General features: G+C 35.8%; 2 protein-coding genes across 2 annotated transcripts; both read right to left on the minus strand.

Annotated features, from left to right (window-relative positions):
* Positions 1-5517: 5517 nt before the first annotated feature.
* Positions 5518-11921, minus strand: LOC115981866 (sphingosine kinase 1-like). Its single transcript, XM_031104280.1, has 10 exons — positions 11588-11921; positions 10621-10743; positions 10411-10511; positions 9443-9515; positions 8732-8818; positions 8545-8622; positions 8176-8246; positions 7029-7325; positions 6457-6579; positions 5518-5926 (listed from the first exon to the last, which is right to left on the minus strand). The coding sequence occupies exons 1-10, from the start codon at positions 11919-11921 to the stop codon at positions 5735-5737; spliced, it is 1479 nt and encodes a 492-aa protein (XP_030960140.1). The 3' UTR covers positions 5518-5734.
* Positions 11922-13803: 1882 nt separating this feature from the next.
* Positions 13804-23197, minus strand: LOC115981052 (F-box/kelch-repeat protein At3g23880-like). The gene is made up of 2 exons (XM_031103240.1): positions 22264-23197; positions 13804-14115 (listed from the first exon to the last, which is right to left on the minus strand). Exons 1-2 carry the CDS (start codon positions 23195-23197, stop codon positions 14051-14053), a joined length of 999 nt encoding a protein of 332 aa, XP_030959100.1. The 3' UTR covers positions 13804-14050.
* Between the last annotated feature and the right edge of the window lie 689 nt (positions 23198-23886).

Genomic DNA, 23886 nt, shown 5'->3' on the forward strand with positions numbered 1-23886 from the left:
AATTATGTCCACAAACTTTCATATTTAATTGACTCTCTTTCATAGAAATTAAAGTGTCAAACTCATAACAAAAATAAAATTCAATTGCTACAATTTTTTTGTAAAAATTATTCCACTTCATAAAATATGGTTTGATTTTAAACACCTTTTAGTTATCCTTATTTCTCTACTTTATCATCTTTTTCATCATAAAATACTTCAAGTTTGATTATTGTTTGAGTCTCTTTTATTTTGTAATTAGCAAGTTTAGACAAACAATATTTTCATCATAACAACATTTTTTTTAATGTAATTTTGAGTATTATCACTTTTATACAGTGTTTTCATAACTTTTTGTTATGCACCAATTACAATAGATCATATTAAAAGTTGTAAAACATAATATCTTTCTATCATTACTATACTAAATTGTTGGGACACGAAAACCAAAGAGGGGGCATATTTTCATGTTAGGAGGATACACACGTCAAAAAAATATCTAGCCTTCAAATAGGGAGTATGTTTGGCGCAAGGTAAAAGATATTCATTGATTAAAAATTAGAATTGTTGGTTTGCTTGATGTTTATGCAACTAGTGAACAAAATCGATCTTGGAATACTCTATAGAGCACGCAAGGGAGCGAAATGCAAAGACTAAAAAAGACAAACACGAATAGAAGATAAATTTTGTCTTATAATAATATGATAAATACTATAAACCGATGACTCATGCATATATGGGATTGAATCTCGACCACATCTATAACAACGCTGTTTTCCTCGTTGTTTCGTTCCTAGGAGAAAGCTAATAACAAAGTTTTGCAATTAATTATAGTGATCGGTGGCGGACAGCCACATGTATATTAATTTTTCATAATTATTAATTATTGCCACTTGCCGGATTTTAATTATGAAAGACAATTAATTATTAACTTTAATATCATTAAAAACATGCATTTATTTGAACAAAAAAGTTGTGATCAGTATAGAGTAATTTTTAAGTACTCTTTAAGTACAAAAAATGATACTCCCGTCTTTTTTTATCTTTATATAACGGAATTCACTATAAATATGAAAAGAAAAAATATACTTTTTTCATGAAAGCACCTGAAAATTTTCCGCCCGCATATGATTGGGTACGTAGAGAGTAGAGACACGAACAACATAATAAAAACATGCATTTATATATAACCAAAAACGTGTGGTAGTGTGTGGTTGAGAAGAGACGAAAATCAAAGATACATACAAACAGTAGGAAACATGAAATTAATGAGATGTGTTGGCTTGATACGAAAATTGAATAGCTTTGATTTGCTTTGTTCTTTTTGAAGATTTTTTTCCTCCGTATAATAAATTTCTTGTTCAGCCATTCAAAAAGCTCCACGTACTTTGATTTTTTTTTACACCAATAGTTAGGAATGAAAGAAATATTTATTTCGTTAAAAACATTAAAATATTATATGACTAATTTTAAACCTAAGAGCTTTTAAGAAAAAATTATAATTTATAGTTCATATATTTTATAAATCTGTTGATTATAATTTGCCAAAAACTTAAAAAACTAAGGAAATTTTCTATTATAACTTTATCTTGCAAAACTCAATAGAACAAGAGTCAACAAAAACGCAAAAAACTCAAAAAAAAAAATATAGTAAATAATTAAAGGTGATATGACAAGAAAATTGGCCGTACATGCAGAGTCAACATCCTAAGTTTCACTATTTTCTAAGGTGTACTGCACATTTGAATATAGGTGATATGTTGGAAAGTATGGGAGGCCATACCAAACTGAAGTCGAAATTCCAGGTGAAGTGATATTTTCCCCAATGAGAAACAGTAATTCTCGCCGTCATTGTTACGCTGTTTATTTTTTTTGGATAAGTGTTACGCTGTTGATTATGGGACCCACGCCATCCAAATTCTAACCCAGTACTTCTTAAGATAAGAGACACATTAATCATTTTAATAATAGCTTTATTAATGTGTGCCCGGCATATATTAATAAATTATTTTAAGAAATTTTTTATGAAAAAATTAAAAAGTAACTAATTAATTTAACAATTTTTTTAATTTTTCATAAAAAATGTTCTAAAATAAATGGTTAACTAGACCCTTTTAATAATATAACAAATATACTAATTTCAACAACTTGTTAATTAATTGCATGTGGTAGAAAAAAATATTGCGAGTTTATGAAAAAAATTTAGTAAGTAAATATCATCTATCATTTACTATCGACTACTTTAACATTATATGAAATTTATTAGAGTGTCACTAAACTTATTCTAATTAACATATATCTGGAGAAAAATAGGTTGATTAGGATATATTGAAACGAAGAAATATTAGATAAACAAGGGAAAAAAATATAATGTATTGAAATGCTTCAAATTCATTTTGTTATGTGCACCATAGTTCCAAAATACTCCATAAGTTAAAATTCACCATGGGCATGTGTGCATCTTAAGTCTTGGTTTGTTATTGGAAGGGGCAATCTAGAAGGCCAATCAAAGATGTCAATGTAGGGTCTGTTTGGGAACAATTTATTTAACTAAAACTGAAATTTTTTAATTGAAAGTGTAGAAAAAAAAGAAGAAGTTAAAAACTAGCTGAATAGTACAATGAGACTCATGATTAATACTAAAAAGTACAATGAGACCCATGAATAGTACCAAAAAGAAGCACTCAAACAAGCTGAACTTTTCATCACATCTCAAACAAATCTCCACTCCAATGAATTGGATCAAGCTAAATTTTGAAGCTACAATTCGTGAAGAGAAAACTTCAATTGTAATTGGGAAGAGATGCATCCACTAATCTTTTGTTGGCATGGTTAGATCAACTCGAGCTTGGAAATTCCTTGCTAGAGAAAACGAAAGCAGCTTCGAGTGCCATTCAAAACCTAGCTAATGAAGGATTTGAGATTGAAAATAGAATCCTTGAGGGAGGTGCCTAGAATTTCATCAAGCCGATGAGGAATCTAGAAGTTGCCCCCGGTTGGAGTAGTATTAGATCTATTTTTTTAAGACCTTATGTATTTTGTTAATTCTTTTATAAATGTAATATTTTCTTTTGTATGCAAATAAGGTAATGTCTTTGCCCATCTGCTAGCCCAATGGGCAGTCCTTGTAAACTGATATAGGTCAGTTCCCACCTTCAATCCTCCTCTCCATGCGTTTTAGGCCTTGGAGATAGAGATGGGGGGCCAAGCCTGCTCCTTTCTTTTTCTCTCCCGTTTCAAATTGAGCAATAAAGTACTTATTTAGCTAAAAAAGAAAAGGAAAAGAAAAAGGCTTGGTTCACTCCCAAAGAATAAATATAATTTTATTTTGGATATATGCAGTTAATATCTCACAATAGTCTATAAGATCCAGTTGTTGTGATAGGTTCGTTGCATGTGTCCAAAACCCTTCAATTGTTGTGAGAGTTCCATTGCATGTATCCAATTATTGTGAAAGGTCTATTGCATGTATTTGAAACTAGAAATTTCCTCTGGCTCCAAGAGTCACCACAGCCCACAATCAGTAATTACCTCTTATATATAGAAAAAAATCACATTCACATTGCCACTTTAAGCAAACCCATCACATTCAGCATATTAAATGTAATCATTCCCTATTATGGCCAGCAATAATTTCGTTGCAGAACTTCAAATTCAGTAGTGCCCTTTTAGCAGTGGACTTGCATCCTCCTGATTATTATATGAATCCGGTTATCTTATGCTCTCTGTCAAAACTTTTTCAATTTTCAATAAATTTTTTTTAAAAAAATGGTATACTATTGTGTTTCCTTGAAGCACACGTCAGCAAAACCCTTATTATACACGTACCACACAATGACCACCGTAGTCATAACGCCCAAACAATTCATGTGGTTGGCAATTTCCACACAACAAAGACAAAGACAAAAAGGCTGATTAGTCAAAAAACGAGTATGTACTATGTACCATCCTACACTTCCCTTCGTGTATTGTGCTTGTGCATGTGAATAACGTGTTCATGAATCCCCAACTAGGACCCCCACTTTTTTGTTTTTTTGTTTTGTACATTGTTTCTCTACGTCTCTCCTCCCCAATTCAATGGTAAAATAAAATTTTCTAAATCTTTCCCACCATGGACACTTTCCTTCTAGAGTTTGAATCATTGACATTCTGTGCAGAGGACACAAGTCTTGCCATTGACGTGGACCACGTGGTCTATGTGAACTAATTTCTTAACTAGTATGCAAAAAATAATCATGACAATTAGAAAAAAATCTTGCAATTTCTAACATCTAGAATTTTGGTCTTGTTTCTCATCATGGTTACTTGATTGCTTGATGTTTAGTTTAAGATAATTGAAAAGGACTTGACATTTGTTTTAATAATTTTTTTTAAAAGAGAATTCTAATTTATGACGCCTGCTTTTGATAATTGTATTTATTTTACGAAACTAAAACATAATATATCCACATAAAAGTATATGCCAAAAAGTGCGCTATTCTAGTTAAGGAAAAATTAAAACCCTCTTTATTCTAGATTTCTAGTAAATGTATTTAACCACCTAATGATGCATACCATCCATTACAAACCACATAGCTAGTTAATTTGACCTATGCGATGAAAACAAAAGTACCATGCCAATGCTTATAAAAAGAAAAACAGAATTTGGACTAATTAAGAAACTTAAAGCCGTGAAAGAGGGAATTGAAAATAGTAGTTTTTCACATGCAAAATTTCGTGGAGTGTAAGTATCACCACAGAATAGAAAGCACTACAGGGACAGCAAACCTTATTCGAAATCATGAGTAAGGTGTGACTGACTTCCCAGAAGTGGCGCCTTAACTTGCATCAAGTTCACACTCTGTTTCATTCTTTCACGATTATATTCTTTTTAAGTTTATGTAGAGGCTATTAACACACTTATCATGACAGTGATTGCATACCAACCCAACTTGAGAGTTGTGTCTCAAAATCCTTAATAGAAACAAACCCAAAAGGTTTTATCTTTTCACTTAACAAGAAGGAGAGACAAGAAGACAACACTTTTTAACTAGAGTGTTTTATTAGAGAATATTCACAAAAATGAAAATTTTCTTTTCATTTTCGGTTGCTTGGTTAAATGATTGAACTCCCCACAAGTTAGGTGCACTAAACTTAGTAACATATCAATTGTATTTCAATGTAGCCATATGGTTGAACCTTTCCTTTTCAAAGTGAAGTTGTTGGTTTAACACATTATTGGGGTGTCCAAAACCTGTTAGAGCATATAACAAAAATCTCATTGGAGTGCGCATTTGTAATTGCTATTGCATAAGCTTTTTTCATAAGCAAGCCTTAACTTGGCTTGTGCGTGTAAAAATAAAATAAAGTCACCAACAATTGTAGGTTGAGTAGTTGGCCAAGCAAGCATTCCAGTTATGTGAGTCAAGTCCATTTTGAGACTCTTACCAGTTACCAGCATAATGGTATAATGGTATGTTAGACTACAATGATTAGGAACCATTCATAATTATCTCCACGCAACTTTATAGCAAATAATTTCGAAGCAGCAAATGAACCGTACATTGCCTTGATAGTAATCCTTTTTTTTTTTGGGGGTAAATTTACTCACCAAAGGCAATAAATTGACAGCAACAACTTGTTAAAGAACGTTTCTACTTTTCTTTTGCCTTATTGAGTTATTTACCCTTTCTGGCTCTATACAGGCAGAATAAAATGAACAAACCCATGGAATTTCAATATCTGAGGGACCATCAAATGAAATTGAATCAACTCTCTATAAAGGAGAAAACAAGGTAGCTAAACCTTGATGCACGGCTATTTGAAGTTTATCATAGGCCATGGGTCCCTTTTGGTCACACTTGTAAGTTCCTTTCCCTCTAGCCAGGACCTCACCATCTGAATCTATGATCCCTTCCTTTGTTGGTTCCTTGGTTTGGGGACCAGGTTCCAAGACGAATGCTTTCACCTGTTTTGTTGCAGGATACAGAAAAAACAGTTAACAGAAAACCAAAATACTTTATACATACATATACATATATTGCCAAAAGCTTGGGTCATTGCAATTTGTCCCCCTCTAAAATATAGGTATCAAATTCAATCTCCCTTACTATTCTATGAGATTGAGCAATGTCCCTATTGAAAATACGCAAAATACCCCCACGGTAAACAATTTCTTTCAATTTCAAAATTTTAATGGAAAATTCTAAAATCTAGCAATGTCCCCGTAATGAATCTCTCCCCTTCGTATGCAAATTTTCCATTGAAATTTTGAAATTGGCAGAAATTTTTAACAAAATAGTTATCAATTAATACAGGGGTTAATGAGGGGATTGAATCTGATTTTATAATTTAGGGGGAGCACAATTAACCCCAAAAACATTCTCTCTCTGCAAGTTAAGCAACTATGGAGATTTCTTTTCCATCTCATAACTGCTGCTAAAGGGTAAGAAAGAAGACAATGAAAAACAGATTGTCTTACTAAATTTGGTGACCTACCTTGAGGTATGTGACATGTGGTGATTTGACATGACTTCCATCGTTCAATCCCGTCATCAATGACATTAAAGCTAACTGAGGGCAATCCCTCATAATGATCAAGTCTAGATAACCATCTGAGAACTGCACATCAACAGGCAAAAGAGAACACAGAAATGTCAATTATGCTTATAATTGACAGACAAATTATTTGAATTTGACACAAATATGCCCTATTGAGAATTTAGCAGAGATTCTACCAGATGAAGAGAAAATGATTTCTAATCAAGCTGTTAGGCTCCAAAACTACCACTCTTTTGTAAACACTGAACACCCCCATGGGGAGCACTGGCAGAGGGAGGAGGGCAGGGGGACCATTAAAAAATTTTCACCTCCCTCTTACAATTTTTGTAAAAAATAACAGCTGAACAGAGTCGTTTGCAAAGGGCTTTTTTAATTTTTATTTTGCGATATAGGCAGAGAAAACCCAACATAGCCATATGGTTTCAGCAGAATTGATATCTTGCAACATACCAAGAATTAAAATGGGTGAAAGAAACAAACTAAAACATTCATGCTGAATGTGACTTTACCTTGGCATCTGGGGCTGCCAATGTGCCTTCACTACCCCAAGGAACGTTATGAAGCCAGACTGAGACAAATGGCCCACTGATAGTTCTCCACTCTAAATTCTCCAAGTCAATATTAGGTCCCTGGTAACCATGATGCCGAACCTTAATAGACTCCTCTTCACTTGGATTGCAGCTATCAGGCTTGCCAGTAGATTTGTTGGGGTAACTAGTTGGCTCTCCATAAGTTTCAAAGCCAGGTGCAGGCACAAAAGAAACACATCCATTGTATTGCCTCAAATGTAAAATTCGTTGAAGACCCTAAAGAAAAGAAATAATTAGCATCAGCGCCTTGATGCAGACTACTATTAAAACAGCAACATATGACTCCAACCCAGCCATTATTCAAATTAGGTGCAACTCAAAGAAATAAGCAAAAAAGATCACATGGAAATCAGCATTGTCAAAGCTGTCACATTTTACTCAACTAGGTGCAAGACACTGTTTATTGCGAGCATTTTTTCACCTTTATTGCTGATGGATATGATGATACAAATTCCATGACTAATGCTTATGTTTTGCAGTCTTGCATGTATATTCCCGAGTTTAAAAAAAAAAAAGTAAGGTGGAATTGATTAAAACAAGTCAAATGTTAAATGAGAAAAACTAAAGTGTATGCACGTGTATAATACAAGTAAATTTTATTTATTATTTTCCTATTAAAATTAAACTCTAGCTTATCTATAGCCTTTCTAATAGCCAACACAAATACAAACCTCTAACCTGCATTCAGCAAGGAATTGAAACAAAAGCTCAATTTTCCCAATCTGCTAAACATAAATAACAATAGTGACACGTAAGCCAATTTATCCCCAAAGCCTTATTAAGTACTGCTCTGTCATTACTACAACCACCATCATAGCGGAGCTCTGGTTCTTGTTCTATGTAATGATGAGTCTTTGAAGATACTATCAGGATCATAGAAATTATAATGCAACTAATACAACATAATATTTATTCTGTTCAGTCTACTTGTAACTTTAGATTACAGAACTAGATTAAGTGTTGTAACTAAAAAAATAATGGGATTACAAGTCATATACAAATACATACACACAAATCTGAAGTAGATTCAATGAAAATGATAAATGAGACATTCTTAAAAACATACATAGAAATCTATGCGAGCACTTCCCATCCACCTATACTTTTCAGATTCAATGTCAATATCCGCAACCAGACCTGAAATAGAATGAGATTTTCTAAGAGAAATAATGGAAATATTATGGATTGAGATCCTCTAGAGTTGTTCCTGGGTTAACTCCACCATAGAGTTCTTATAATCCTAATTTTCATCATTGTAATAGTGGTTAGATTTTTCCACAACATCAATAACTTAAATAGATGAGAAAATACTCCCAACCAATTTTTGTTTAAATGTTATTGGCATGGAAAAATCTAAACCATTTATTTGACAATGTACGGTTAAGATTTTAAAAACTTTTTGGTAGAGTACCCGTGCAAGTAAAATCAAGCATACCCCATGCAAGCATCAATATACTAAAAAATTTTGTCTCTCTTTGCAAAATTGTAGCTACATCCAGTGAGCGCTTATGACCTATCAATGATAAAAGAAAACAGCAGAAAATTCTTTAATCAAAATAATACCATTAAAATAATGGCAAAAGGAAAGGTGAATTGAAATACTGGCAGACACCATTTGTAACCTCGGATAATGGTAAGAACAGCATTAGGTGCTGTACAAGGATAGCCAACTGAATCCAGAAGGGACTTTACCATGCCATTTCCTGTCCCTACAAGAAAAAAATTTATTGTCAATATCAAAATTAATCCGAGGCATTAAAAATGTTCACTATAATAAAGAAACAACCACCAGGCCCTCCTCCTTCGTCATCAACAACAATGAGAATGGAATGGGAGAATAACTTGGTGGAAGTAATACTATGCTGCCTATGCAACTTTACATCGCTCCTGCATATTCATAATTAAGCTAATCACCACATAATATTACCCTTCAAAGTACTGTTGAAATGATTAGTGTCCAAATTATAAAATAACTTGGAAATACTCATCTTCGTATTTGGACAGGAAAATTTAACGAAAGACAAATGGCCCATTTTCATAATTAGCACACATGAAAATGTTCATTTACATATAAAGTCCATGGCAATGAAGGAGCAATGTCTTGAACAAATAGATTATCATGATTGCACATTATTGAAATGCAGACTAATACATCAGTGCCATTAATGTTTAACCCAGAGGAGGAAGAGGAGGAAGAGGGGAAGGGGAAAAAAAACCTTAGCATGAACATATTATTCCATTCATTAGATGATACTTATCTACTCAAGCATACCTACCACAATCCCTGTAATGCCAACTAAAAATAACAATAACATAAAAAGATAGTAACAAACCTGCAGGAACTACTCCAATAGGCATTTTTATTGCAGCCTCCCAATCCTCTCTTTCAAGCAGTCCATTTATTACCTAGTAAATAATGCAATTCTTGTAAGAGCAAGAAAGGAAAAGAGGTCAAAAAGATGCCACTACCAGAAGTGTTTGATAGTAAACTCGATTCGGTAAATAACAGTGGTTTTCATAAACTACGCACTTAAGCCACAAATCTCATAGTTTTCATTGAAGGCCAAAATAATTAGTAATATATAGACCATGTGACACGAAAGGAACAATCTACCAACAGCAGCAATACCTTATGACATGCATTTGGGCCTTTTGGGCATAGCCTAAAAAATTCAAAATGTCAAACCCCAGCAGAATTCTAAAATTGAAAGTTAAAACTAATACAGTTAGTTATAGTTTTCTATTAATTTATTTCACTAACAGTCAAGGAGTAAAGCATAGAACTGATGACCAAGTACAGAAGAATTTCAAGATGGGATAGTGAACCTTCACTTCAATTCATGAATACAATCCTCAAGAACAGAACTTCATTGGCACCAGAACCATGTAAAATTAGAGTCCTTAATTTTTAAAAAAGAAAAAAGAAATCGAATGCATTTAATAGCTATATCATATCTTCTTCTTCTTCATTTTTTTTTCAAATAAAGAACTTCAACAATCAATTTTTTGAGATTAAAGATTGTAGTCCTAATTGAATTAACTATATATTCCAAAAATGGAAGATCTTAATGCCTTAAATAATTAAGTGTTCAGATGAATTCACAAACTACCTGTCCACTTGCAGCTTTTTTCCTATAGTTAGATCTTAAATATACCTTTGGAAAGAGATCTGGTAACCATGGTAAGTCATTCCTGCTAGGGTAGCTTTCCACCAAACAATTAATGGTATTCCATGTATTTATCATTGTCACAACTAAAACATATAATACATTTTTGTAGCAATTAAGCAAAGTAAGCCTACCTCAACCAAGATTCCATCCCCACTAACACAAACAATGCCATCATACTTGGACAGATCAAGTGAACTAGCTACTTCTTTTGCATGAAGCTGATATTGAGTTTCTGAGAGATGAATTAAAGCGGGGAAAATTCAAAAAAGCATGAGAAACAATCCTATAATTTGGAAAACTTAATGATCAATGAACACAGTTTTTTTTGAAAGAATCCAAACCATGCAATGTAATATGGACATTGGCGTCGTCAAAAAGAGGTTTCACATGATCAACGAAAATCTTGGATGCAGATTTTTTTCCACCAAATGGGTTCACAAAAACAAATAGCCGCTTAGGCCGACCTGTTAAAAAGAGAAACAGATTACGCTGAGAATCATCAAGGAACAATATGACCAGTCAACCCAATTGAAATTCAACAATACAATGATGACATTAAGCTCAAATTCGTCTGCTGAAAACCAAGAAAGGAAATTTGATGATTCTTTAAATGGGGTTCACACTAACTGCAGAAATTTTCAAAATTTGCTTCATTCCTCACAACTGGTTAATCATACAGAATCCTTTCCAATTACATAAAAACAAGTTAAAACCTCAAACAGATACTAAAACCAAATTAATATGTGCCCAAAGAGTACAGGTCTAAGGAAATTCATTCAATGCTTAATATCAGCTACAATGCATGCTTTTTTTTTTTTTTTTCCTCTCAGTTCTTTTATACACTTAAAAATAAAAACCGTATTAACCTTAACTTGTGCCCCAAAAAAAAAAAAAAAAAAATCCATTAAATATAAATTTACATAACCATTCAAGTTTTATTTAAAATGCATATTAAATCGTAAGTCATAACTGAACAGAGCCATCAATGCCCAAAAACTGAATTAAACACTTCTAAATACCAAAACTGAGAGAAAAAGTTGCTGAAGTGGTCCTCCGGTAAAACGCTGTCATTTATGCAAATATAATATAACGTCGTTTTTTAAGTTTATTTTTAATTCTTGTACCGATTAGGAATCTGACTCGCACATTTGCATAAGTGGCATTATTTTATTGACCACGACCACTTCAAATTTAAACCATAAACAACGGCCAACCGACATCCACAATTAATCACAAATAATTTTCCTTTCCTACATTTTCCAACCATCCAAACAGACCACAATTAAAAAAAAAAATTAAAATATTTACCGAGCGAGTCTATGTATTGACGGAGCTTTTGAGACCAGAGGTTAAGAGAGTCATTAGACAAAGGTTGAAACACGAAGTCCTTCCTCACCAAAGCTCCTTTGCTCGCGACACAGCAGATTCCAGCTCCTCCGCCTTTGACGACGGCTCTGATTCTAATCTTCGAGCCCTCCGTTACGAAACCGAGCACCTCTTTCTCCACCGTCAAGCAACGTTGACCTCTCTCCCTCATCCTCAGCTTCCCATCCGCCGTTAGAGTTAACGGCGTCTCGCTCCCGTTGATGATGACCCGGTCAGACACTATGGGCTGCTCCGCCGGGTTCTCGGGTTGCTCCATATCGAAAAAACTTAAGAGTGAAAGAATGAATTGAGTTGGAAAGAAACGCAGTCTCTCAGACTCTCTCAAGTTTGGTAGAAAACCCGGTTTTTTGTTTGTTTGAACCGGGTTTTTTGTGTGTACTTTGAATGTGAATGTGAGAGTTCGTATTTAACAATGACGTTTGACTCTGAATTGTACTTGGTAGTTGGTACGCAGGTGGGTTTTGTTTTACCTTATTTGTTTTTGGTTCTGTATTTTCAGTTTGGTTGTTTAATCAGTCACGTCACGCGCCTTCGCCGGATGTGGATAACGGAAAAGTCTCCTGTTTTTTATATATATCCAATTTTGAAATTTAATTCCTGATTTGTTTTTGATTTTCTATTTGGGTAAAATTTAGGTAAGATAGCTTCTATATTAGGTTTTGGCTAAAATGAAAACTTGCACTTTATGTTTTTTTCAGAATTTATTTTAGTCTTATAATTTTGTTTTCGTTCATTTTTATTATCTAAGTTTCATATTTATTTAATTAAGATATTTTCGTTAATTTTGGTTAAATTTAAAAAAAAAAAATCTGAAAAATACTTTTTAATCATTAACTGAATTTTTTTAATTTAAAAATTTTGAAGAAAAATTTAAAAAAATTGAAAAATTAACAACAATATATAACAAATTTATGAAAAAGTCTTAATTGAATAAACTTGAAAGTTAAAGAACTCAAATAAATAATAACAAAGTTAAAGGAACGAAATTAATTTAGGTGAAACATAAAGGGTGAGTTTTGAAATATAGTTAAATTCAAATGATTGAATTTAATTATCCTTATAGAATATAATATTATTTTTGTTTTATTGGTTAATGTAATAAAATATTCAAATTTAATTAAAGAGAGACTGATGTAAGGAACCTACGTATCTAAGTTTTTATCCTTTAAAATATTCAAATTTTAAAATGAAATTTTAAATTCATGTATTTGATCCTCAAATTTATAATATTTATTTAAAACTTATATTTTAAAATATCTTTATAATTCAAGCACTTAGGTAGATTGAATTTAATTGTCCTCATAAAAGATGATACTATTTTTGTTTTATTGATTAATGCAAAAACTTGAATTTAATTGAAGAACTTATTGTAGTGCACCTTAGATATGGATCTAAGTTTTTATCCTACAAAATATTCAAATTTTGAAAAGAATTTTTGAAATTTATGTATTTGATAACCAAATTTTTAGAATTTAATTGAAAATGACTCTTATATTTTAAAATATCTTGTAATTGTATACAATATTAACTAATATAAAAATGTTGCCTATAAAAAAACTAGGGATAATTACAGTAAACCCACCTGAGGTTTGGCTCGTTTACACGTTACCTACCCGTGATTCAAAACTTATCACTTTGCCCACCTGAACTTCAATTCGTTACCCATCCGTTACCCACCTTTGGCTTTTCTGTTAGAAAACAACTTTTACAACCAAAACACAACATAACATGAATCAAAGAGTTAGGGTTTGAATTTTTTCTAAAGAGCTTGGAATATGGGGTTTTGTGTCTCTATGCAACAACAACCGTGTCATCTCTCTCTCTCTCATCTCTCAACCTCCGTGGACCTCCAGCTACTCAAAGTTACATGCCTCGGCTTATGTACCTTGAGTCCCAGCACAGCTCGAGCCAAACCGTTCAACCCAGCGTTCTTCAAATCCCTGTTCCCCAACCCGTCCACAGCGAGTCCACAAAGGTCAACCACATTCCCAACTTTCAAATCATAATCATCCAACAGTTTCTCCACATCACTCTTAACCCCAACTCTAAAAAAGTGAAATCCTCGTCGCTGAGAAACTCGATGAGCGAGTTGGGGAAGTGAGTGGCGTAGATGAGTTGGAAGATGAAGCAGCGTCGACCCACGCAAAGTTGGAGAGTGGCAACTGGGTTTTCGATGTTGTGGTTGAAACTGGGTCGCCACTCGACGTCGAGGCTGACGATGAGGCGGTGGAGACGGCGGCGGTGGATGCGGTAGATGTCGGAGAGCCAGGAGTCGACCATTTGGGGAGTATGGGTGACGAGGGTCTAGATATGGTTGGACTCGAGAGTGACTTCGAAGAGGTCATGGGTGTCTTGGTTCACTTCATCTCCAGCGACTGCATCGGCTCAGACGGTTCCATCTCCAGCGACTGTGACTTCGATCCGCCTCTCTCTCTCTGCTATCTTATTTTCTTTGCTGTGGGTGTAGTGGGTCTGGGTTTTGAAGAGGGGTTTGCTTTGGTTTTGGTTTGAGATTTGAGAGAGAACGAAGTTGTGTATGATTTTTGTGAATGACTGAAAGGATTTTTGTGAAATTAGAGTACAACACTTTCAAGTGTAGGATTTTTGTAAATATTTTTTAAGATTTGTGCGAATATGAAAATTTTATTCGGATTGATTGGCTCAAGACTGTTCATACCAAGAGCAAGTGTGTTCTTGAACCCAAGCTACAAAACCCCCTCTTTGATCTTGTTTGTTTGAGTTTTCTCTGTTATTTTTTGTTTTTAGAGGAGAGATGAGCAATGGTGCTGTTTTTCTCTCTTTGGTTTGTTTCTATTTTCTGTTTAATCTATGATTGGGTTCTAAAACTTTTTTTATTACAGTTTGGGTTTGAAAAATGTGAGGGATTTTGGTATGGATTTAGAGGATTTAATTGGTTTTGGATGTGTGTAACTGAAAATTTTGAATTATATTTACAAATGTTGTGTTCTTGTGTTTGTGAGGAAAAGATTTGATGGTTCGTGTTTGATCTGTGTTATGTTCTATTTTTAATAAAAGGGTGTTTTTCTAACGGCAAATGGAGAGGTGGGTTACGGAAGGCTAACAGAACTAACTTCAGGTGGGCAAAGTGATAAGTTTTGAACCACGGGTAGGTAACGTGTAAACGGGCCAAACCTCAGGTGGGTTTATTGTAATTATCCCAAAAAACTAATAAAAATGTTGATGTAGCAAATGATGATTCAAGAAATCGAGATTTAATTTGATTGTATGAAATGAATTATGATTGATGGAAGATGCAAAGTTTATTTTCTTTTTCTACTTTATTGTATAATGAAAAAAAAAACTTGGGAAAAAGCATTTTTCTACCCTTTAATTTGAGTAGTTCACTTATTCTTTAAAAAAAAAAAAAAAAAGGGTTTGAGTAGTTCACAATTCCCCTTATATTAGTTCACAATTCCCCTTATATCTTGGAAATCAACTAATTTCCCCATTTATGTTTGGAAAATGAGCAAATACCCTCAATTTGTTACTTATTTCTTAGTTAAATCTAACAAAAAATTTTAAAAAAATTATTAGTTGTACACCACAAGGAAGAAAAAAAGTTGAAGATTACATTGTTGTTTTCTTAGATTGCATTTGTAATCATTGTAATTTCACTAAAAAGGTAACGGATGGGAGGTATTTGTTCATTTTCCAAAAAATAAAGGGGGAAATTGATTGGTCTCAAAGATAAGGAGGGAAATTATGAACTACCCCAAACATAGAGGAGGAAAAAAAAAAGCTTCCCCCCCCCCCCCCCCCCCCCACAAAAAAAAACTACTTTTTTTAAGGCATAAAAAAAAAAAAAAAACCTACTTTAAGTTTATTGTACTATATTGTTTATAAAACTACCCAACTTTAGTATGCTCATTAAAATCTAGGAAGATTATTGTGGGGCCCGAAATTTGCGGTCCCAGCCCACTTTGTATTAAGGGCCCAAAGCCCAAGCCGAGGATCCGAGGAGTCCTACTGTCAAGGATGCGGAAAGGGAAACTCCTTGAAAGCCCAAGAATGTGGCCGAGGACGACTTTACGTCCAACATCCCACAGAAACGTTGGAAGAAAAGGACAAATTCAGCACAGGAACAGCACATGGGAGAAGGCTGCCACCACCTTAATGTGGGGCCCAGCGCCTGACAAACCCATACTTATATCCTGCTATCCAGCTTTCCCCAACCACTCTGACGTGAGGATTGATAAGACAAGTAACCACCCGGAACGAGGAGAAACAGACACGTGGGTGAAGAATGGGAAGGAAATACTAGTATAAAAAGGAAGCTCGGGGCATTGCCAAAGGGGGAGGGCAAAAAGAACCAGAAAAAGGAGAAGGAGGAACTCATAAAGAAGAAGAATGACAAGGACGAGACTCTCCTCGGACTAATTCCGAGGAGATAGATCCTCATACCGAATCCGTGTAAGGCTTAGCCATGCAGGCCAAACCCACCTTCCTATGGGCTTCCATGAAAATCCTGACAAGACCGTTGCCCCACGACCAAGGTCTAGCCTTTTCCAAACCCACTCTCTACAAATCATATTGTGAGGGATCTTTCATGTACGAGCCCAACATCCTTATTGGGCCTCAAAAGAATCGGGTCCTTACAATTGGCGCCGTCTATGGGAAAGGCTTACGCGTTGGCGCAGGTGGCGGTGGAGTCAACTCTCTAGCAAGCATAGGTTTGCGGGGTTTCCTCCGTCTCCGGCGACATACAATTGTTACTCCGACATAAACTTCTGCTAAGGGCTACGCCTTACAGTGCCAAGGGCGCAGGCATCTCTAGGGGCTTCTGGCCTCAAGCCAACTCTCCCCGCCCTGGTATAGGGGCTTACGGTCGAAAAATAGATAAGTACATAAAAGAAATCTTACAAGTTTTGGACAGAACCAAGGCCTTGCATGGTCCTCGGACTCAAGCCTATGGGGAAACCAAGTACAAAAAAGAAAATCTACAAGTTTTGGACAGAACCAAGGCCTTGCATGGTCCTCGGACTCAAGCCTATGGGGAAACCAAGTACATAAAAGAAGTCTTACAAGTTTTAGACAGAACCAAGGCCTTGCATGGTCCTCGGACTCAAGCCTATGGGGAAACCAAGTACAGAAAAGAAAATCTACAAGTTTTGGACAGAACCAAGGCCTTGCATGGTCCTCGGACTCAAGCCCATGGGGAAACCAAGTACATAAAAGAAGTCTTACAAGTTTTGGACAGAACCAAGGCCTTGCATGGTCCTCGGACTTAAGCCTATGGGGAAACCAAGTACAGAAAAGAAAATCTACAAGTTTTGGACAGAACCAAGGCCTTGCATGGTCCTCGGACTCAAGCCTATGGGGAAACCAAGTACAAAAAAGAAGTCTTACAAGTTTTGGACAGAACCAAGGCCTTGCATGGTCCTCGGACTCAAGCCTATGGGGAAACCAAGTACAAAAAAGAAATCTTACAAGTTTTGGACAGAACCAAGGCCTTGCATGGTCCTCGGACTCAAGCCTATGGGGAAACCAAGTACAAAAAAGAAAATCTACAAGTTTTGGACAGAACCAAGGCCTTGCATGGTCCTCGGACTCAAGCCTATGGGAAAACCAAGTACAAAAAAGGAAATCTACAAGTTTTGGACAGAACCAAGGCCTTGCATGGTCCTCGGACTCAAGCCTATGGGGAAACCAAGTACATAAAAGAAATCTTACAAGTTTTGGACAGAACCAAGGCCTTGCATGGTCCTCGGACTCAAGCTTATGGGAAAACCAAGTACAAAAAAGAAAATCTACAAGTTTTGGACAGAACCAAGGCCTTGCATGGTCCTCGGACTCAAGCCTATGGGGAAACCAAGTACATAAAAGAAAAACTATGTTACTTGAACATTAAAATCCATCCGAGGAGAACTCCCCGTTAACAGTTGGGTTAATCCCTAAACTGCATGGATCCCCCAGTCTACCCTCGGATCCCCAACACCAAAGGGATTGATGTAATATAGTGCAATATATTACCCAAAAACACAATCGAAATCCTTAGCTATTCGGCTACCCTCTCGGACGAATTATTCAGAGTTCATCGATCTCGGTCATTTGTTTTGCATGCATCGCTCAGTGCTCGGCCGTTATTCCGGTTAGTTTCCAGAGTTTAATTTACTGATAATTACCATTATGATACTTGATAACATCGATAGGTTTAAAGACGAACGTGTATTTAATGTTCATGCACTAAGTAGTTGTTGCAGAAAAGAAAAGTATTTAGAAAGAAATAAACTTATCTTTTATTAAGACAAAGAAATAGTACAGTGTACAATGAAAAGCTGAAACAAGCTTACATTAAAGCTAACTACGTAATTAAAGAAAAATACAAGAGAATGAAGATAAAGCCGAGGAGGTAGCACAGATGAGAGGTTGGCTGCTGTTCCGAGGAGTTGTGTAAGAAAACCATTCCTCAATACTTTTACATGCCCATAACTCAGGCAGCCAAAGAACCCAACGTGGGGCCTGCACCGTTGAAGGAAAGGTGCAGGGAGCCGGAAGTTGAGGAGCCTTCACCAAAAATTTGTCTGCAACAAGGCAGAGGTGCTGATGGCGGAGAATCTTTCTTCTGACACACCAAAATTATGGCATGACCAGAACCTGCTTCGGATTTTGACTAAAAGAGGGAGGAATACCATCTTCCCCCTGTCAAAACGGAGGACTGGCTTGAATCTGTGCCATCCTTGTCCATACCATACCACCTTGAGGATTCGGTGCCTCTGAAGCGTGCGGAGACCTTTCATCCCTATCCACGCCTTGAACATCTTGCTTTGAGGCAGAGTGACACTAGAAATGAAGATCACGAATATGAAAGAAGGAGTATGATCCTGAAGAAAACAGGAGAGTTCATGTGCAGATGGAGTGACCCCCTGCCCTATTTATACACAGAAGTAAACCGGTGGCATTTAATGCATGCAAATTTCCAAGGGATGCTACGAACGAAGCAGACTTGGCTCAATTTCCAACTTCATCCTCAGCCGTAGGATCTGAAGATCCTCGTGAAGGCGCGCCTCGAGTACCGAAATGTCAGAGGACCCCGCGTGAGCGAAAAATAAAGGAGCGGCCCTTATCTTGACACGCCTCCCATGTAAATGAAAAAATGCAAATAATAGTGGAGTACTGGACTTGAGCGGGCCATAATGTGGGCCTAACGTCACCAAAACCCTCCTTCCCAATTAAAAAGTCGGGCAGCAGGATTTTGAGGGGCTATTGTGGGGCCCGAAATTTGCGGTCCCAGCCCACTTTGTATTAAGGGCCCAAAGCCCAAGCCGAGGATCCGAGAAGCCCTACTGTCAAGGATGCGGAAAGGGAAACTCCTTGAAAGCCCAAGAATGTGGCCGAGGACGACTTTACGTCCAACATCCCACAGAAACGTTGGAAGAAAAGGACAAATTCAGCACAGGAACAGCACATGGGAGAAGGCTGCCACCACCTTAATGTGGGGCCCAGCGCCTGACAAACCCATACTTATATCCTGCTATCCAGCTTTCCCCAACCACTCTGATGTGAGGATTGATAAGACAAGTAACCACCCGGAACGAGGAGAAACGGACACGTGGGTGAAGAATGGGAAGGAAATACTAGTATAAAAAGGAAGCTCGGGGCATTGCCAAAGGGGGAGGGCAAAAAGAACCAAAAAAAGGAGAAGGAGGAACTCATAAAGAAGAAGAATGACAAGGACGAGACTCTCCTCGGACTAATTCCGAGGAGATAGATCCTTATACCGAATCCGTGTAAGGCTTAGCCATGCAGGCCAAACCCACCTTCCTATGGGCTTCCATGAAAATCCTGACAAGACCGTTGCCCCACGACCAAGGTCTAGCCTTTTCCAAACCCACTCTCTACAAATCATATTGTGAGGGATCTTTCATGTACGAGCCCAACATCCTTATTGGGCCTCAAAAGAATCGTGTCCTTACAATTATATTATAAGTTATCTTATAAATAACATTATGTATCTAAAAAAAACTACTTTTTTTTTAAGGCACAAAAAAACCTACTTTAAGTTTATTGTATTATATTGTTTATAAAACTGCACAACTTTAGTATGCTTATTAAAATTGTTGGGAGGGGGTGGGGTGGGGTGGGGGGGGGGGTGTGAACTTACACCCGGGCCAAAGGCCAAAAGCCAAAAGCCCAGCAGATCAAGCCTTAGAAGATGGGCTTGGTCCAAAGGTGAGGGTGGGAGTGAAGAGTCCTGTGATGTAAAGAGCAGCTCTCCGAAAGAGATCCCATGGAGATCCAATCTAACCACCACCATCGAGGCCCCTAGCTATCTGAGGTGGTAAGCAAAGCTTTTCCTACAATAGACACATAAAGGTCCACAAGTAGCCAATTCCTTGCTTGATCCTAGATGCCACCGTCATCAAGATCACCTCGGTAAATGTCACAAAGAGATAAGGATTATAGAGACAGTCACCTCCGCATTAATGAGATGCTCTCTACGTAATTTCTTTTCCATTAAATGCTGATAGACTGGCTTGAACAATGCAGACACTCCCAAAAGTCTTTTTTTTCCCCCTAATAAAAGGGTGGTAAAACATAAAGGTGATGTGACAAGTATCTCCTAGAACTAGCTGGAAGTAGGCCAGCTAGGGATAAAGGAGGGGAAGATGCCTATAAAAGGGGGGGAGATGCAGTGTGAAAGGAGGTTCAGAAAGATTGGGAGAAAAACTAAAGGAAGAGAGTGAGAGAGAGAGAATTGTAATAGTTGAAAAGAGATAAGAGTTTTTAGTTTTCTGTTCAACTCTTTGTACCTTGTGAAAACGGTTTATATATCAATAGATAATCTTATCATCCCTCCATCCCTTTGATCAGTTGTTTAGATTTCTCATTATGGAAGTTCTACCTTATATTTCTTATAAATAAATTGTGCAAGTTAGCTACTTAATCATTGCAATCGGGACAGTGTTTGTTTTTTACGCTCACAAAAATCTAGGAAGATAATGTTATAAATTTCTCTTTCAATTACTAATTTTGTACCTAAAATTCAATAATTTTGTATACATGGATTCATGGAATTTGACATACTTAATTTAGTAATTAGTATTACAAAATTGATATTTGTAATAATTTTGTATCACTACACACACCTGCCATATTTGTGTACTAATGTATATATTAGTGTATTAATTCAAGAGCTCGGCCCCCAACTAAATTTATTACTTTTTCCCTACAGGATAAGGGAAGGTGGTATAATTTTGAATATATAGTAATTTCAAATATTTCATTTATAATTTTGATGGTGGGTTTGGTTTTAATTTTATTTTCTTATTTAATTCATACAATTATTAGCTGTTAATTTTATTATATTTTATGCATAGTTTTAAATTACAAAAATTTACAATTTAAACAATTTATTTATGACACAATTTAGAGTTTGTTCTTTAGAAATGGCTTGGATTGGGAGGATATTAAGCTTATTTGTGATCAATTTGTTAGCATATCCTTTGTATGTTCCTATGAAATGTAATCGTGTTGCCTTAGCTCTTGCTAATGCTGCAAAAGAAAATGAGAAGGCCATTGTTTGGTTAGAAGAATGCCTCTCTTTTTTCTTTCTAATTGTACAACATGATATTCAATAAATAAGATCTATTATCGTTTCGTTTCAAAAAAAATAAAAATAAAAATACATATAAACCCCCCAACTGAAAATTCCTAGTCTACCCTAGGACAGGATAAGGGGAGATGATACATTTTGAATAGGTTGTCAAGATTTAGATATGGGTCTACAAAGTAAACCCACTTCAAACTCGATCATTAATATTGGGCTAGTTTTAGTGGTGCTTAGCATCACAAAGTCTTAGTTTCTACAGCATATACAAAACCCATTTAATTATTTATTCTGGACCAAATTCACCAGAACCAAATCCACCCAAAAAACCTGAACTAGCTCATTAAGTATTAACCGCAATCCCATAAAAAAAAAAAGTATTAACCACAAAGCCTTCAAAGTAAAACCGCACATGACACAACAGCCAGTGATAGCCTTCAAAAGTTGTGCATTTTTTCTCTAGCTGTCGTTTAATTTAACTTACGGGCGTACCGAAAGTTTGAATAGATGAAAAAAAAATATGCCTGTGGAATAGGCCTAGTTTGAATGGATGGCCACAAGGAAAATTGACATATAGTGATTTTGATTGTTTAGAGAATCCTTCAACTACATAAAATAGGTAACTATAAAAATATAAACAAAATCTATGAAGTATATCTTACATTTGTGGGTACAATGGTGACAACCGTGACCAAAAATTCATAGTTGTATGACTGACCTATATAGTTGTAACTCTAAAAATCATGACAAAAAAAAAACTCTTATGAATTATGCATTTTACGGATTTTCAAGGCACGTTCTACCTTTACATCATATTCTTCTTGTTTGTAAACTCCATCCACTGCATCAAATAGAACTAGACTTTCTACGTAATTATCTAAATAGTAACAGCTTGATATGTCATTTTTTTGAAGATCCCATATAATACTTTGGCTATTTGGTTCATACAAAAGCAAGTCTTTATCATTCGAAGTTATTATTAGAACTTCACCATTTTTCTTAAAACCTATCACCCTTCCCAATCTTACACCGAAATCAATAGAGTATAACTTAGTCCAAGATTCCACAACTCCATACTCTTTCATCACCCACACATCATGCTTTTTCGCATGACACTCATAGTAGTTATTAAACCCTCCATGTAAAGCAAGTAATCCATTAAGCATTGCAATCTGTCCCCCCTCTAATGAATATTGACCCCCTTCTATTTCTAAATCCTTAGGAACAGGCACTTCATGATAAACAATCTCATCACCCAAATCGAAAGAAAGAATAAAATTGTGATAAGTATACTGCATGAAGTTCTGAGCAAGCCAGTGCAATGCCCCATTCATAGAAACCGAGACACTCGCTTGTTGAACAATAAAGCTAGCACTTGGTGGGAAAGTAAAACGGTGCCATTCCCCAGTGTTAAGAGCATAAATCACAGCCAAAGGAGTATCATCATCCAAATACATAATTCTCACCACTTTGTACTCATTAGTTGGGGCGTGATATCCAAAGCCAAGACAATACACATATGGTGATTGATCGAGATTTGTAACCAATGGAAGTCTCACGGATCTATTAACAGAAGGGTTCCAAAGAAAATATTTTTCATAAGCATTATGATGACTATCAACTAGACAAATTAGCCCATTGACTGAACCGACTATTTTGTAGACGCTGGTCGAGCTCCAGATATCCCCAGTGTCATAGGGAGGGTCGAACTCAATGAAATCTGATGAGTCATCTATGGCTGGATTGCTATGCAAACTAAAAATTTCTTTTTCGTACTCAAAACGTCCAAATAGAAAATAGGGTGAAGAGCGTTGGTTGCTGCGAGCGAGGTAAGCTTTGGCAAAGCGAGAGTTAGAGATGAGAGAGTACCATGTCTTGCAAACTGACCTAAACCTCAGCACTGACTTTGCCGGTAGTCCTAGAAGAATTTCTTCAGTCACCTCTGCGGGCAAATAGTCTGACATGTTTTTTCCTTTGTTTCTCTGCGTCTGAAAAATATGAGAGATGGTGCGGATTGGGGTTGGTTGTGTTACGGTTTATACTACTATGACGCTATGAGAGTAGGAGTCCTAGTCCTACTTGGAGTTGAAGTAGATGCGTGTAGATCGTAGAAAACTACAAGATCAGCCAAAGTGTAATTTGGGCCCAGCCCTTTTATTCTATCTGAACATAGACCAAAACATATATAGGTGGGTTCATACTTTCATTCATCCATTTATCCCGTTGGCATCGGTGGCTCAATATTTTATTTTTATTTTTTAATTTTATATATAATTCATCCTTTCTTTTTAGATGATTGAAAAAGGGAAAAAAAAAAAATCTACCTAAAAATATAAATTATTTAGGAGAAAATCATATCCACCAACAGTTGCCTTTAAAGAGATTTTTTAAAAAATAGATACGATAAAATTTTAGTTTATGACATTCACTTTATAATGATTGTGATTTATCATTTCATCGAGATACCAATTGATTTTTATTTGATTTTTACTAATTAAATTAATTGGAATAGGGATGTCAATTTGGGTTATTGTGTCGTGTTCGTGTTATGTTGAAGTAGGGGTATTCGGTTAAATGGCTCGACCCGAACCTAATCCATTTAATAATCATGTCATAAACTTTCAACCCTAATATGACCTGTTAATGAAGCGGA

The sequence above is a fragment of the Quercus lobata genome, chromosome 3 (assembly GCF_001633185.2).
Source record: "Quercus lobata isolate SW786 chromosome 3, ValleyOak3.0 Primary Assembly, whole genome shotgun sequence".
In the NCBI taxonomy this organism is placed as follows: domain Eukaryota; kingdom Viridiplantae; phylum Streptophyta; class Magnoliopsida; order Fagales; family Fagaceae; genus Quercus; species Quercus lobata.